The following is a 16,755-nucleotide window of genomic DNA, read 5'->3' on the forward strand; positions in this document are numbered from 1 at the left end:
TGTAACTCATTCAAAGTCCTGAGTAGCAAAGTGCCATGAAGGAAGTGTGCTGTTGTTTGACTGGGACCAGAGCTGGATGAGGAAAATGAAGACCTGTGGGATCCATGGTCCTAGCTGCACAGTCGGTGCATCTGGGATCCTGTAAAGGTTCAGCTGCTGTGCCTCAGGATACCTGTCATTCAATCATATTTAGGGAGAGGAGGAAGCAAGTGCAAACAGCTGTGTCCATTGTGCATGTTAGTGTAGTTTTCCTATGACAACAAAGTTTCTAATACAGAGAGTGAACAGGTAACCGCAGAATCATGTGTCCAGAGAGGCTACCTGGGGGAAACTGCTGTGTGGAAAGGAAGCCCCAGACCCTGACAGGAAACCTGCCCTTAACCTCCATCTGCACCAGCTCCAGCGAATACAAACCAGAATTGTGCAGAGTGTGCGCCTCCTGGTGGTCTTGATCCCCTTCTACAGGGAGGTTTTTGTATGGGGTACACTAACAGCCCTCACTGTGTCTGTCACACAGAAATACGTGGCCGTGTCCTCGACTCTCAGGTTGTTCATCTGCAGATGCAGCGTGTTCTTGGCGTTGTCCCTGGAGATGGTGAATCGGCCCTTCACGGAGTCTGCGTAGCTTGTGCTACTTCCACTACTACTAATGTATGCAACCCACTCCAGCCCCTTCCCTGGAGCCTGGCGGACCCAGCTCATGTAGGAGCTACTGAAGGTGAATCCGGAGGCTGCACAGGAGAGTCTCAGGGACCCCTCAGGCTTCACCAGGCCTCCCCCAGACTCCACCAGCTGCACGTCACACTGGACACCTGCAGACACAAGACATCCTGGTCAGGAACCTGTCACACATCTCGTGTTTCTCTCACTCACATCCATTCACACACTCAGTGTCTCTTGTTCACCACGAATTACCTTTTAAAACAGCAACAAGGAAGGGCGCCTGGGTGGCTTAGTTGGTTAAGCGTCTGACTTTCGCTTAGGTCATGATCTCGCGGTTCGTGGGTTCGAGCCCCGCGTCGGGCTCTGTGCTGACTGACAGCTCAGAGCCTGGAGCCTGTTTCAGACTGTGACTCCATCTCTCTCTGACCCTCCCCTGCTCACGCTGTCTCTCTCTCTCTCTCCTAGAAATAAAAAAAAAAAATTAAAAAAAAAAACAGCAACAAGGAAAACCCAGTCAAGCACAATCTCCATGGTGAGATGTCTGTGTTCTGTCCTGATCACAGAATGGGAACACCTGGGACTCCCGGGGCTGGGGCTCCTCTCCCAGCTGCAGAGTCAGGGCTGGGCCGGTTTAATCAGCAGAGGCAGCGCCCTATTTGCATATCCTCTGTCTATATATCAATCTCCAGGCTTAGATTTGATTCTTTAAAAGTAAATGACAGGGTTAAGGAGGCACTTCTAGGCCACTTTGTGTTGACGGTGCTTTGACAGTATTTAAAATTCTTATCTCTGAATTCTTATATTTGCTGGCATGTGTGTGTTTTTACATGTTTTCATCAACATAGGTCATTTTCACTCTACAAGCATTTTATATTCTTTTTGAAGTTTAGTCCAAAACACTTTATTCTGTGCCATTTAAATTGTATAATTTTGGTATTTCTTTGTATATATTTTCAAATTGGTTTGTGGAATCATAGCTCTTTTTGTTGCTCTTCACTTTCTATCCTGCAGTTTTCCCTCATTCTTCGAAATTGGTTCTAATATTTTTTGTGGTATCTCTAGTGTTTTGTCATGTTTAAGTACATGTCATTTGCAAACAGGCAATTTTTCTTTCTTCTTACTGATTTAAATGTCTTTTATTTCTATTTATTGCCTAGTTTTTCTGGGTACATCTTCCAGTTGTAGGAGCAGAAAGATTTTCTTTTCTTTGCTTCTGGGTTTTCACCCAGTCTAAGGATTCAATTGACATAAGAGAGATCTACAGGAGAGAATAAATTTCATTTTGCGAGTACATGTGCTTCCTAATAATATGACACGCAGAGACTGAACAAAGCAGGTGGCCTTTGTGGCTTTCAGACAACAAAACATTGGATTTGTAAGGAATCAAAGCAAAGGTATGGTTTTGGAGTATTAAATTAGTCACCAAGTAACTAGGTTCGTTTGCACAGCCTTCTTGTCCCTAAGTCCCCTGTTCTGGTGCTAAGGGTGGTTCTCCCCTCCTGGGACTGAGAAGGGAGCTTTCTCAAGGGAGAGTTATTTCCTGTTGTCAGGGGACAGGTGAGGGTCCAAGTGTCCTCGGAAGTGACTATTTTTTAAGTGACTCTCATTCAAACAAGCAAAATGACAAGATGATAATTTGGAGTGGCATATTTATTCTTCACATTATTATGTGAAAACTTATGTTGCGGGAGATCACATTGCCTGCCTTCTGATGTGACAAGTAGGCTTCAGTAGTTAACTGTTAAATATGCTGTCAAGTATGGGCCTTTCATAATGGCCACGGTGAAGTTGAGGTAATTTCCTTCTGTTCCTTTTTAACAGAGCTTTTTAAAAATGTTGAACACGCGTTGAATTTTGTCTAACGGTTACGAATCAATTAATGATGATATAGATTCAATTATTCTCTCTGTTAATGTAGAGCATCAGATTTATACATTTGTGCATGTTGAAGAATCCTTGCTTTTCAGGGATAAATCACAGTGGATTATCATGTATAATCCTATCAATGTGCTGTTGTATTCAATATGCTCGAAATTTATCAAGGAATTTTGTATGTATGTTATTCTGGGATATTGGCCTGTATTTTCCCTTCTTGTGGTGTCTTTCTTTGGCGTTGATGTAAGAGTAATGCTTTTCTCAACAAATGCATTTTGGAATGTTCCTTTTCATCAGTGTTTTGTAGTAGTTGGAGATATATTCGTGTTAATTTTTCTGTAAATATTGGTCTAGATCATTTTCTCACACCATACACAAAAATAAACTCAAAATGGATAAAGGACCTGAACATGAGACATGAAACCATCACAACTCTAGAGGAGAAATCAGGAAACAACCTCCTTGACCTCAACTGCAGCAATTTTTACTTGACACATCCCCAATGTCAAGGGAATCAAGAGCAAAAATGAACTATTGGGATTTCATCAAGATTAAAAGCTTCTACACTGCAAAGGAAACAATCCATAAAACTAATAGGCAACTGATGGAATGGGAAAAGATCGTTGTAAATGACATACCAGTAAAAGGGCTAGTATCCAAATTCTATAAGGAACTCATCAAACTCCACACCCAAAAAACCCCAAAAAATCCAGTGAAGAAACGGGCAGAAGATATGAACAGACACTTCTCCAAAGAGGACATCCAGACGGCCAACAGACACATGAAACGATGTTCAGCATCCCTCCTCATCAGGGAAATACAAGTCAAAACCACACTGAGACACTACCTCATGCCGGTCAGAATGGCTAAAATGAGCAAATGAAAGGACTCTAGGTGCTGGCGAGGATGTGGAGAAACGGGCACCCTCCTGCACTGTTGGTGGGAATGTTAACTGATGCAGCCACTCTGGAAAACAGTGTGGAGATTCCTCAAAAAATTAACAGTAGAACTCCCTTATGACCCAGCTTATCACTGCTAGGCATTTCCCCAAGGCATACAGGAGTGCTGATGCATAGGGGCACATGTACCCCTATGTTCATAGCAGCACTTTCAACAATAGCCAAAACATGGAAAGAGCCTAAGAGTCCATCAACCGAAGAATGGATCAAAAAGATATGGTTTATCTATACGATGGAATACGACAAGGCAATGAGAAAGAATGAAATCTGGCCATGTGTAGCAACATGGATGGATCTTGAGGGTGTTATGCTGAGCAAAATAAGTTAGGCAGAGAAGGACAAATACCATATGTTTGCATGTATAGGAGGATTAGGAGGAACTTAATGGAGGACCATGGGGGAAAAGAAGGGGGGAAATAGCGGGGGAGAGGGAGGGAGGCAAACCATGAAAGAGTCTTGAATGTTGAGGACAATCTGAGGACTGATCGGTATGGGGGAGTGGGGAAGGGGGTTGATGCGCATGGAGGAGGCCACTTTTGGGGATGAGCACTGGGTGTTGTATGGAAACCAAGATAACAATAAGCTATTAAAAAATAAATAAATATTGGTCAAATTTTTAATAAACCCGTGTAAATCTAGGCTGTTTTTGGAGGGTGTAGGCTTTAGATTAGGGAAATCTTATTAAGTTTTGTTTTGTTCATTTTATATTTTTTCATGAAACAGTCTTGGTGGATTCCATAATTCTAGAAAATATGTAGTTTGGTCTTGGTGATCTAATTTTTGGCTTATACATATCTAAGCTTTTCTTTTATGATCCTTTTCATGTCTTTAGTTCAGTTATGTCTTCTCTTTCAGTTCTGATTGCATTTGTTTGAGTCTTACCTATAACTCTAGGCTACCTATGTTCTTCTAATTTAACTTATCTTTTCCAAATACAAATTTTAATGTAGTTGATTTGTTTTCTGTATTTGTGATAGTCTCTATTTTTTCTCTGCTTTGTCTTTTTATGTGAATTTTATGTTTATCTTTTTATGGCAATAAAATACCAATGTTTTTTTGAAGAAATCTGAAAAATATACTAATCATATGGACCCACACAACACATGGAAGTGACAAAACAATCATGAAGAGGAGAGAATCTGGAGACATCACACCTATTTCCTTCTAAATATATTGCAGAAGTTCATTAGCTACAACAGAGTGCCTCCAATACAGTGAGACATATAGAGAAGTGGAGCAGATTAAAGACCCCAGAAGTGAAAGTGTGCAGATGCAGTCAGCAAATTCTCCACGAGATTTCCAACAATACATAGTAGGGAAAGGATAGTGTCTCTTAAAAATGGTGTTGACTAGGGATGCCTGGGTTGTCAGTCAGTTAAGCATCTGACTTTCACTCAGGTCATGATCTCATGGATTGTGGGTTCAAGCCCCACATCAAGCTCTGTGCTGACAGTTCAGAGATTGTATTCTGTATCTGCCTCTCTCTGTGTGTCTGACCTGCTTATGATCTGTCTCTCTAACTCAAAAATAAAATAAGCATTAAAAAATAGTGTTGATATATACATGCATAATAATAACATTTGGCCATAATCTTACATCATACGTATGGGTTGACACACACAAAAAATCTCAAAATGGATTAAGCAGAACACATGACCTTAAATGACTTAAAACACACACACACACACACACACACACAGAGGATAAACATCATGGCATTCACTTGACAATGATTTATTTGATATAAAAGCTAAATCACAGAGAAAAAAGGCAGACAATGGGGAACTACATCAAACTAGAAAAGGTGCAAAGCAAATGTTAGCAGAGCGATAAATTAGTCGATTAAATGGGAGACATTACATGAAAAGATACTGAAAAGGATTGATAAACAATACAGGAAGGACTCCTTAACATCAATAGCAAAAATCAAAATTATAATCAAAACAACAAATAAATCACCTGATTAAAATTTGGGTCAAGCATGTAAATATCCATTTCTCTATAAAAGACGAACAAATGTCCATCCAGCATTTGAGTTGATGTTCAACATCTCGAATCATCAGAGAAATCCACCCCCAAGCCACTGAGATATCACTTCACAACTGTTAGCAAGGCTCTTATAAAATACCCCAAACACAATGAGAACATATCAAGTATTGGTGAGGATGTGGAGAAAAGGCAATCGTAGAATTCTCTCGATGGGAGTACAACATAGTGTAGCTACTATGAAAAACAGTGTGGTGAAAATAACTCACCAAATCGAGTTCCCAATCTGTTCCCATATAGCTGCCTTCATTTCCAGCTGAGTGTGAGGAGGTCCTAGGCCTCATGTTGTGGGCGGAGGCAGGTGCAGGAGACAGGTGGAACCCGTGGAAGATTCCCAAACTATTCCAGGAGAATGGATCCCTGGATGCCATATCGTAAGGCTGGAGTCAGTATAAACATTGATACTGGTGCCTCCCCACTGGGTGTCTCCGGCCCAGAGGGAGAACAAAAGGTGTGAAGTGTAGAAACAACTCTTTTCTCTCACAGGAACATGGAGACACTGAGAATCCTTGGGAGAGAGTCATGGAGCTGATTAAGATGTTGTGGGGTTTCGACAACCACAAGGGTCATTTCTCATGGTCTCTCTTCATAGACACCAAAGGAACACCTTAAGGCAGATACAAGGAGAGAGGAGTTCCTCAAATGAATTAAATTTAGATCACTTGAATGAGTCAATCTCCTCTGTATGGAAATTACTTATATATATTTTAAACGGTGGCCAGAGCAGCTGTGAGGCACTGAATGATTATATGAGTTGATTTATCCCAGAACTTGGACTTTGTCAAGGTAGGCACTAGTATTATGATCGTTTACTCTGAATATGAGAACATATCTGTGTTTGTAAAGGTTTTAGAAAACAGTTTGTACTGTTTACTGATCAGGATGAAGTTTTCAGAATATGATGAGAAAGATGCTGCACAGGAAAACTGACTCTGAAACACTACTGGTTCTGGATATGAGGTCTGAGATCTCAGGTCCCCCCTGGTGACCTGTGAGCCCCCTGGTGATCTGAGACCCCCCCCCAGGTGATCTAAATGGCCCTTGGAGTCGTGTGCTCCATAATGTGCTGAGTGCTCTGAGGTTTCCTGTGTTCCCAGGTGACTTGAGTGGCAACTGGTGACCTGAATGCCCCTTGGAGACCTGAGCACCCCCCGAAGACTTGAACGCTCCCTGCAGACATGAGCAACCTTGGTGTCCTCAGATTCCCCTGGTAACCTGAGGGCCCCAGGAGATCTGAGTGGCCCCTGGTGTTCTGAATGTCCCCTGATGACTTTTAGGTAACCTAAGGGCAAGTTGCAAATTTTGGGCCCATGCTCAGCTCTCAGAAGTCCCCTTGTGGCTTTTGAGCCAGCTCTGTGACTAGGCTCATCCTGTCCTGTTAGACCTTAGAAGTGACTCTGATTGCGTGGCTGTTTATCCTGGGGGAACCCCCAAGGGTTTGGCCAACACCTGCTTTATCCCTCCTCCCTCCTGCCTAACTAACTGCATAACAGATGAATATGGGGCTCTCATGGTCTGGGCTGTAGTATGTACTGTAGAATATATGATAATATAAGAACCATCCACTCCTGGGATCAGTGGATCCAAATCCACTGTAAATTACTGGTTGAGCTGGAGAATCCAGAGACATGGCCAGTGAGATGCAGGGTGTGCAAGCGACTCACCAGTTGGTCCCGACCCTTGTAGCTGCACCTGAGACAGGACACCTGGGGACAAGGAGACTCAGCCTGGGCTGGTCTCTACCGGTCACAACCTGCCCTATGGTCCCACCTCTGACATGTGAAATCCTCACCTTAGGCAGCTATTACAAGGCACAGAGAAGGCCCTAGAATCTCCTCTGTTTATATAACACAGCTCTGCCTTCTCCCAGAGACTTCATCCCTGTGTGAGGAGAGAGGCGTGGGCTCCCACTACCTGAAAGTATTTTACCTTGATTTTGAGATGTTTGCACGGGTGGGAATAAGTGGACAGAGACTTAATCAGGCTTCTGTGGTTCTTCTAGGACCACTTGTGGGCATCTCTTTGTTAATTCCACAAGACATGTTGGTCTTGGGTGGGGAGAGCATAATTTGTGTATCAATTATGTTGGAAGAAGATCAAGAGTGTCCTCAGGTTCTTGAGCATAAGAATAAATAAACAAATGAGTGGATCACAATTCATCATGATCTATCATTCAACAATTTATTTATTTATTTATTTATTTACCCCTAACTTGATTCTTTTTTCTTTTATTTTACAAATAGTTTATTGTCAAATTGGTTTCCGTATAACACCCAGTGCTCATCCCCACAAGTGCCCTCCCAGACATGGGAATATTTTAGAAAGAATTCATGAAACATGTCCACTCCTTTCATCTATAGGTTAAGGCTGGGTTTTTTTTTTTTATACTTTAACTTTAACACAGATTCCTTGATTTCCTCCTAGTGGTTTCAATGATTTGGAAGAATTGAAGCAGGGAAAAGACTGCCAGTGAGCCTCATTGAAGGAGCTTATCAGCTACTTGTCATCACAAATGCAGCAGGGAAACACCAGAGACTCAATATTGGGGTTCATGTCCCACTAATATCTTAGTTTTTTTCTGTCTGCTGTAACTACATTCCCAGACTGGGTGATTTTGAACCACAGACACTCATTTCTCAGAGTTCTGGAGTCTGGGAAGTCCGAGGTCAAGGTACAGCAGATTTGATGTCTGGAGAGAGACCATGTCCTAGGTCATCCTTTCCCTGTCACCTCACATGCGGCCAAGCGGCAGGGAACTTTCACAGTCCTGGTGTAGAAGGACACTAACCCCGTCCTGAGGCTGTCTCCTCCTGACCAAAGTGCTCCCCTAATGTCCTGCCTCCTGAGACTATCTCATTCGCCTTAGGTTTCCACATCTTTTCTTATTCTAGTTTTCTTCCGTGTTTAGTGGGTTAGTCATCACACTCTGACCTTGGATCGTTGCCTTCCATCTCCTGACACCTCTTCTTCCCTCTTCTACTCCCTCCCCACGCATGGGAAATCCACCAGGAACCCATGGGTTCTCCGTCTTTTGATGTAGGTTGGAGACTAACTCCACACAAACCCCTCTGTGGAACAGGACCCCCTCCCCAGGGACCCACAACCACACCCTCCGCCAGTGTCACTCCCTGGCCCCGTCCAAGTTACATTTGAGGGGAGTTCTCTGTGCCTCTTGGATTCCAAGGTCTGTTTCCTTCCCCAGATTGGGAAGTTCTCCACTATAATTTGTTCTAGGACTCCTTCAGCACCTTTCCCTCTCTCTTCCTCTTCTAGAATTCCTATGATACAGATATTTTTAAAATAGTTTATTGTAAGGTTGGTTTCCATATAACACCCAATGCTCATGTGGGGATGTTCATATGGATATTCTTATGTTTGATTGTATCACTCAGCTTTTGAACTCTCCTTTCATGTTCCTGGATTAGTTTAGTTCCTGGATTTATCGCTCTTTTTCTTGGCTTCCTCTTTTTCTATAATTGTGTCTTCTAATTCACCAGTTCTCATCTGTGCCTCTTCTATCCATGCATTCGATGCCTCCACTTATTATGCACTTCATTTTTAACATTTTTAAATTCATCACAACTATTTTTAAGCTCCATAGTCTTTATAGTAATAGCTTCTCTGATGTCTTCCATGCCTTTTTCTAGAACAGCGATGAATTTTATGACTATTTTTCTAAATTTTTGTTTAGTTACGTTGCTTATATCTGTTTAGAGCAGTCATTTCTTCCTGGAATTTCTTTTTTTTTTTTTTTTTAAATTTTGGAATGTTTTTTTATTTATTTCTGGGAGAGAGAGAGACAGCATGAGCAGGGGAGAGTCAGAGAGAGAGGGAGACACAGAATTTGAAAAAGGCTCCCGGCTATGAGCTAACTGTCAGCACAGAGCCTGACCCGGGGCTCGAAACCACAAACTGTGAGATCATTACCTGAGCTGAAGTCAGACGCTTAACCGACTGAGCAATCCAGGTGCCCCTCTTCCTGGAATTTCTTTAGAGGAGAGTTCTTCCGTTTCGTTATTTTGGCTAGCTTTCTGTCACTTGTCAGTTTTAAAAGTTTATTATGTGCCCGCACCTGCAAGTACTGGTGTATTAACAAAGGCTCATTGACTCCAGGGCTTGTGCATTCAGGAAGTGTTCTTTTAATGGTGTCTCTTCATCCCTCTTATTGAGACTTTGGTTATTTTATTTCCCTACTCATAATGGTACTTGGGACTCTCCACCATGTGTACTTTGGCTTGTTTCTTGAGGTGGCCTTGCTTGCTCAGCGGACTATGTCTCCTTTTCATCCTAAACTCCTGCGGTTCAGTGTCCTATGGCTTCAGGCCTTCTCAGTTTGAGAGACAGGGGCAAGTGAAACGTACTGAGCTCCCTACTTCTCCGCCATCTTTTGAAGATGTGCTGCCTCCCTCATGCCTTAGGTTTAAAATCTATTTAGTCTGACTTGAGTATGGTACTACATCTTTCTTTTGACTCCTATTAGCCAAAAATGATAAATGATAAATTTTTGTCTTCCTTTTCTTCTCAAAGAGTCCCGTTTAATATTTCATAAAGGGCTGGTTTAGAGGCCATGAAATCTTTTAGTTTTTGTTTGGAAAATTCTCTATCTCTCCTATCTGAGTAATAGCCTTGCTGGTAAAGTATTCTCAGCTGCATATTTATCAATTGAGCATATTGAGGACATTGTGTCACTCCCTTCTTGCCTGCAGTTTCTATGGCGATATCTGCCAGAATTTTTATCTTTCCTTGTTAGTTAGCAGCTTATTTTGTCTTGCTGCTGTTTGGATTTTTTTCTTTACCTGTATATTTTGCCAAATTTCTTATGAAGATATCTCCATGTTGGCCTGCTTTTGTTGGTTTTGATGGAAGGACTCCTGGGTGTGGACTCCTGGATGTGGACGTCCATTTCCTTCCCCAGTTTGGGAAATTTTTCTACTATAATCCGCTCAGATAAACCTTCTGCTCCTTCTGTATCCAAATTTCTTTGGGACTCATTTGAAAAGAATGTTACTACACTTTATGGAGTTGCTTACTTCACTAAGTCTACATTTGTGATACAATATTTTAATTTTCCTCTACTTTCCTGCTTCATTTATCCCCCAAATTTAATCTTCTATATCACTTATTTGTTCCTCTGCCTCTTCCATCCCCGATGTTCTTATTTACACTCATTTTTGATTCTTGGTTCAGTATTTTTTCAATTTCATCCTAATTATTAAATATTTTCTATCTGCAGTTAAGGTATCCCTCATAGCTTCTATGCTCTTTTCAAGAAGATCTATTGTGTTTCAGGCATACTACTTATATGTCTTGTGTTTAAATCCCTGGCAATGAGCTTTAATGTTTTTTTTCCTTTGAGATGAAGCCCTCCATGCTGACATATGTTGATGTTTTTGCCTTATTCTGTGTTTTAGAAAACCCTGTTATGTTTTCTGCTTCTAGAATGGTGGTTTATTAAGAAGAGGTCATATACTCTCCAGGTGCTGACTCTTCAGAAAACATATCTTGTGTGTGCTGTGTGCACTGTACTGTTATGTGTTGGCTGCCCTTTCCCTCAGGCCATTCCTCCGCAGAGTTTCATCTTGCCCACAGTGACGAGTGTTTGGACCTTGTCCCCTGTGTGGTGAGTTTTAACTTCGTGTGTGTTGGCCACCAAAGAGACTGGATCCTTGAGTACCTGGGTGTCTCATTCAGTTAGTGTCTGATTTTCGCTCAGGTCATGATCTTGTGGTTTGTGAGTTAGAATCCCACATCAGGCTCTGTGCTCCAGGTCAGAGCATGGATCCTGATTTGAATTCTCTGTCTCCTTATCTCTCTGCCCCTCCCCTGTTCACACTCTGTCACCCTCTCTCTCTCTCTCAAAAATAAAATAAATGTAAAAAAAAGGCTAGATCCTATTTCCCCTAGTGCTGAATCTATGATGTATTCTATGGTTAGTAGACTTGGTGAGTGTGGGAGTTTGTGCTGGTCTTCTGGGAAGATGATTTCAGTCACACCTAACGAGATAATGAAGCACCTGAGGAGAGTAGGGTTCAGGGGTTTGATGTTAGAAGCTCAAGATTCCACTGGTGGGCTCTGTGCTACTCAGCGACGTCTGTCCATGATGTTGGTCAGGGGAAGTAATAGCAGCAGCCCATTGTTTCATCCTTGGAGAGGGCTTTCCCATTGACCCCGTTCAGGAAGTTTTCAGTGAAGAGAGAACAATCTTTCATGAGTCCCAGGTCTCTGTCAGCGCCCTACCCTCACCTTGTATGTGTCTTAAGCATCTGTCCATCTGGTGGCATGGCGTTCCTGCATTTTCTCTCAGGAGACTTAGCTGGGTGTGAAAACAACCACTGTAGGGAAGCACTGTGGCATGTGCCCTCTTATCCACCGGGGAAGGGTATTGCTGCACTGTGGTCGATGCGGGATTGTCCCAGAAGGGCAGCTGCATGAACAGCAGGGGGCTTGGCGTTCATGGGGAAGAACAGCCAAAAAGCTGTCTATCAGGTATCTGACTTCAGCAGAGGCTCCCGTGCAAAGAACCAGGTGACGCAAGGCACGCCAGGCTCTCCTCTCCCGTGAGAGGCAGTGCGACTCCTCCCAAATGCACTGCAGGAAGGGGCCTGCCTCCCTCCCTGCGACCCAGAGAATCTCAGAGCACTGTGCACTCACAGGCCTCTGCCCACCTCTTCACAGGAGCACCACGACGCCCACCAGGCTACACCCAGTGATGCCATGGACGTCTAAATCATCAGTCTTTGAGACCATATTTATGGGAGATTGAGTTGTCCTTATTAACTTTATGTGTCATTTTGACTGGGTCATGGCTGCCCAGGTTAACCATTGTTTCTGTGGATGTCTGATAGTGTGTTTCCATAAGAGAATGACATTTCCATCCATGGTTTCTGCTTAAGTGGGCATCATCTATTCCATTGAGACTATGAATAGAATTAAATGTAGAGGGATGAAGACTTAAGCTCATTTTTACTTCTTGTGTGCACGCCTGGGCTGGGACATTGTTCTCCTTCTACCCTTGGACTGAGAGATACACCATCAGGTCTCCATGTTGTTAGACTAGACACTAGTTCGGAATCAGACAATAATTGTACCATTGATTTTCCTGTTATTCCAGCTTATTTATGATTGCAGATCATGGGACTTCTTAGACTATAGAGTCATGTAATCCAATGTGCTATGTATTCCGTGCCTCAGGAGAATATTGACTAATATATGGAGAAGCTATTGTAGTTTAAACAAAGCTGAAACTCATTTAAAGTCCTGAGCATCAAAGGGCCATGAAGGAAGTGTCATGTTCTTGGGACAAGGGCTGAGTGAGGATAATGAGGAGCTATGGGATCCTGTGGTTTTACCTGCAAAGTCAGTGAATCCGGGACGCCTGTAAAAGTTCAGTTGATGTGCCTCAGGGTACATATAATTCATTCGTATTTAGAAACAGGAGTGAGCAACTGCAAGCAACTCTGTATTTTGTGCATGTTAAGTAGTTTTCCTAGAACAACAGTTTCTGATACAGAGAGTGAATAGGTAAGCCCAGAATCATGTGTCCAGAGACGCTCCCTGGGGGAACCTGCTGAATGGAGAGGTAACCCCAGACCCTGACAGGAAACCTGCCTGTGACCTCCATCTGCACCTGCTCCTGGGAAAATAAACCAGAGCTGTGCATAGTGTGCGCTCCCTGGTGGTGCTGATGCCCTATTACAAGGAGGTTTCTGTCTGGGCTCACACTGATGGCCCCTCACTGTGTCCTTCGCACAGAAATACGTGGCCGTGTCTTCGACTCTCAGGTTGTTCATCTGCAGATACAGTGTGTTCTTGGCGTTGTCTATGGAGATGGTGAATCGGCCCTTCACGGAGTCTGCGTAGCTTGTGCTACTTCCACTACTATAAATGTATGCAACCCACTCCAGCCCCTTCCCTGGAGCCTGGCGGACCCAGCTCATGTAGTAGCTACTGAAGGTGAATCCAGAGGCAGCGCAGGAGAGTCTCAGGGACCCTCCAGGCTTCACCAGGCCTCCCCCAGACTCCACCAGCTGCGCCTCACACTGGACACCTGCAGACACAAGACATGCTGGTCAGGAACCTGTCACACATCCACCATTTCTCTCACTCACATCTATTCACACACTCAGTGTCTCTTGTTCACTACGAATTACCTTTTAAAACAGCAGCAAGGAAAACCCAGCCAAGCACAAACTCCATGGTGAGATGTCTGCGTTCTCTCTTGTCACCCAATGGGGACACCTGGGAATCCTGGGTCTGGGCTCCTCTCCCAGCTGCAGGGTCAGGGCTGGGCTGTTTTAATAAGCAAATGCAAGGCCCTATTTGCATGTATTCTAAGTATATATAAAGTTCCAGACTTATATTTGATTCTGTAAAATTTAAAAACATGGTTAGAGAGTCACATTTAGATCACTCTGTGTAGATGGCACTGTGACAGTATGAAGAATGTTCATCTGTGAACATAGTCATATTTGCAAGCATGTGTGTAATTTGAAAAGTGTTTCATCAACATGGGTAATTTTGAGAATACACGTATTTTACATGCTTTTTGAGGTTTAATCCAAAATATGTTATTATATACCATTTTGAATGGTATAATTTTGTTATTTCTTTGCATACAATTTATACTGGTGTGTATAATCACAGGGTTTTTTTTTGTTTATTTTGTATTCTAAACTTTTTCTCATTTTTAAATGTAGTTCTGATATTTGTTGTGGCATAGCTAGGGTTCTACAATGTTTAAGGTCATTGTATTCTGTAAGCAAATAACTTTTCTTCCTTCTAACTGATGTAAATGCCTTTTATTTCTTTTTTATGCCTGATTTTTCTGGTACATCTGCCAGTTGTAGGAGAGGAAGATTTTTTCTTCTTTGCTTCGTGGTTTTTAACCTGTTCTAATAATTCAATTGACATAAGACATCTACAGGACAGAATAAATTTCTTTTTATATGTGCATGAGCTTCTTAATTATATGACATCCAGGGAATGAACAAAGTAGGCTTCATGTGTGACTTTCAGAGCACAAAAAAACTGAATTTGAAAAGAATTAAAGCAATGGTGTGGTTTTTGGGTAGTAATTAGTCAGCAGGTAAATAAGGTTTCTTTGCACAACCTTCTTGGCCCTAACATTCCTATTCCAGTGCTAAGAATGGTTCTTTCCTACGGCACAGGGACGGGAGCTTTCTTGAGGGAGATTTGTTTCCTGCTCTCAGGGGGGAAAGGAGGGTCAAAGTGTCCTTGCACTGGCTGTTTCTCAAAGGACTTTCATCCAAATAAGCAATGTGACGAGATGGCATACTTTGGGGTGGCATATTTGTTCTCCTTCGTGCTACCACATTGAATACTTATTCTGGGCATGATCATCCTTGCTTGACTCCAGACTTGACAGTAAAGACTTCAGTATTTGACTGTTGACTATGGTGCCAGGTGTGAGCTTTTCATAATGGCCGTCATTATGTGAAGGTGATTTCCTTCTGTTCATTTTTTATGAGTTGTTATTAAATGATAAAAGTTTTTATGCCAGTGAGTATGGTGTAGATTCAATCATTCTCTCTATTAATGTAGGGCATCACCTTTATACATTTGTGTATGTGAAGGATCCTTGCAACTCAAGGATGAATCACACTAGGTTATCATGTATGACCCCTTCAATGTACTGCTGAATTCAGTATGTTCAGATTTTGTCAAAGTATTTTGCATGTATTTTCATCTAAGATATTGGCCTGTAATTTCCCTTCTTGTGGTGTTGTTAGCTTTGGTGTGAGAATAATGCAGTCCTTATAAAATGCATTTGGAGTGTTCTTTTTCATCAGTGCTTGGTAATAGAGAAGTAATGTCATTAGTTCCTCTTTAAATTCCTTTTTGGTAGGATTGGTAATAAAGCCATGAAACTCTGGGCTTTATTATTATTATAATATTTTGAGGGCGAAGGTTTTAGATCAAAGATTCGGTCTTCTTATTAATTTTGTTTTGTTCATTTTGTATGTTTTTATGAAAGTCATGGTGGATTTCGTAATTCTAGAAAATATGTCATTTGTTCTTGGTGATCTAATTGTTGGCCTATAAATATCTAAATTCTTCTTTTATGATCCTTTTCATGTCTTTAGTCCAGTTATGACTCCTTTTTCCGTTCTGATTATATTTGTTTGAGTCTTCTCTATTTCTCTAGGCTACCTATGCTTTTTAAATTTCATATTGTTTCCCAAATACAAGTTTTAATGTAGTTGACTTGTTTTGTGTATTTGTAGTAGTCTTTATTTTTCTCTGCTTTATCTTTTTATGTTAATTGTGTCAATAAAAATACCAATGACTTTATTAAAGGATTCTGTACAATATGCTAATCCATATGGAGTCACAGAACACATGGAAATACATAAACAATCATGAAGAGGAGCGAACCTGGAAATATCACACTTCTTTCTTTCTAAATATATTGCAAAGGTACATTAGCTACAACAGTGTTCTGCTGTCATACAGTGAGACATATAGACAAGTTGAGCAGATTAGAAAGCCCAGAATTAAAACATGTAGATGCAGTCAGCAAATTTTCCACTAGATTTTCAACAATACACAATAGGGAGGGGCGCCTGGGTGGCTTAGTCGGTTAAGCGACCGACTTTCGCTTAAGTCATGATCTCGCGGTTCATGGTTTGGAGCCCCGCGTCGGGCTCTGTGCTGACTGCCAGCTCAGAGCCTGAGGCCTATTTCAGAGTCTGTGTCTCACTCTCTCTCTGACCCTCCCCTGCTCATGCTGTGTCTCTCTCTCCTAGAAATCAATAAAAAGATATTTTTAAAAAACTGTTTAAAAAAACAATACACAATGGGGAAACGATAGTGTTTCTTAAAATTGTATTGATATCTACTTGCGGAATAATGGCATTTTGCCATAATCTTACATCATACATACACGTAGACACAGAGAAACTGAAAATGAATCAAAGATTTAGCAGAACCCCTGACCCTAAGGGTATTACAAGAAAACAGAAAAGATAAACCTTATGACATTCACTTGATAATTATTTATTTGATATAAAAGAAAAACCACAGGCGCAAAACAAAGGCAGACAAGTGGGACTACATCAAACTCGAAACTGTGCAGAGCAAATGTTAGCAGAGAGGGAAGGCAGTGTATGAAATGGGAGACATTACATGAAAAAATATTGAAAAGTTCTTAATATCCAAAATATGTAAAGGACTCCTTAATGTTAGTAGCAAA

General features: G+C 41.8%; 1 pseudogene and 1 gene segment (V, D, J or C); both read right to left on the reverse strand.

Moving 5' to 3' along the window:
• Nucleotides 1-459: 459 nt before the first annotated feature.
• Nucleotides 460-1,257, reverse strand: LOC144231131 (immunoglobulin heavy variable 3-11 pseudogene; annotated as a pseudogene).
• Nucleotides 1,258-12,212: 10,955 nt separating this feature from the next.
• LOC144231141 (immunoglobulin heavy variable 3-11-like) lies at nucleotides 12,213-13,804 on the reverse strand. The segment is given in 3 exon segments: nucleotides 12,213-12,278; nucleotides 13,280-13,590; nucleotides 13,694-13,804. Coding segments are annotated over 3 exon segments (423 nt in total).
• Nucleotides 13,805-16,755: the final 2,951 nt, after the last annotated feature.

Source organism: Crocuta crocuta, unplaced genomic scaffold, assembly GCF_008692635.1.
Source record: "Crocuta crocuta isolate KB4526 unplaced genomic scaffold, BGI_CrCroc_1.0 scaffold482, whole genome shotgun sequence".
Taxonomy (NCBI): Eukaryota; Metazoa; Chordata; class Mammalia; order Carnivora; family Hyaenidae; genus Crocuta; species Crocuta crocuta.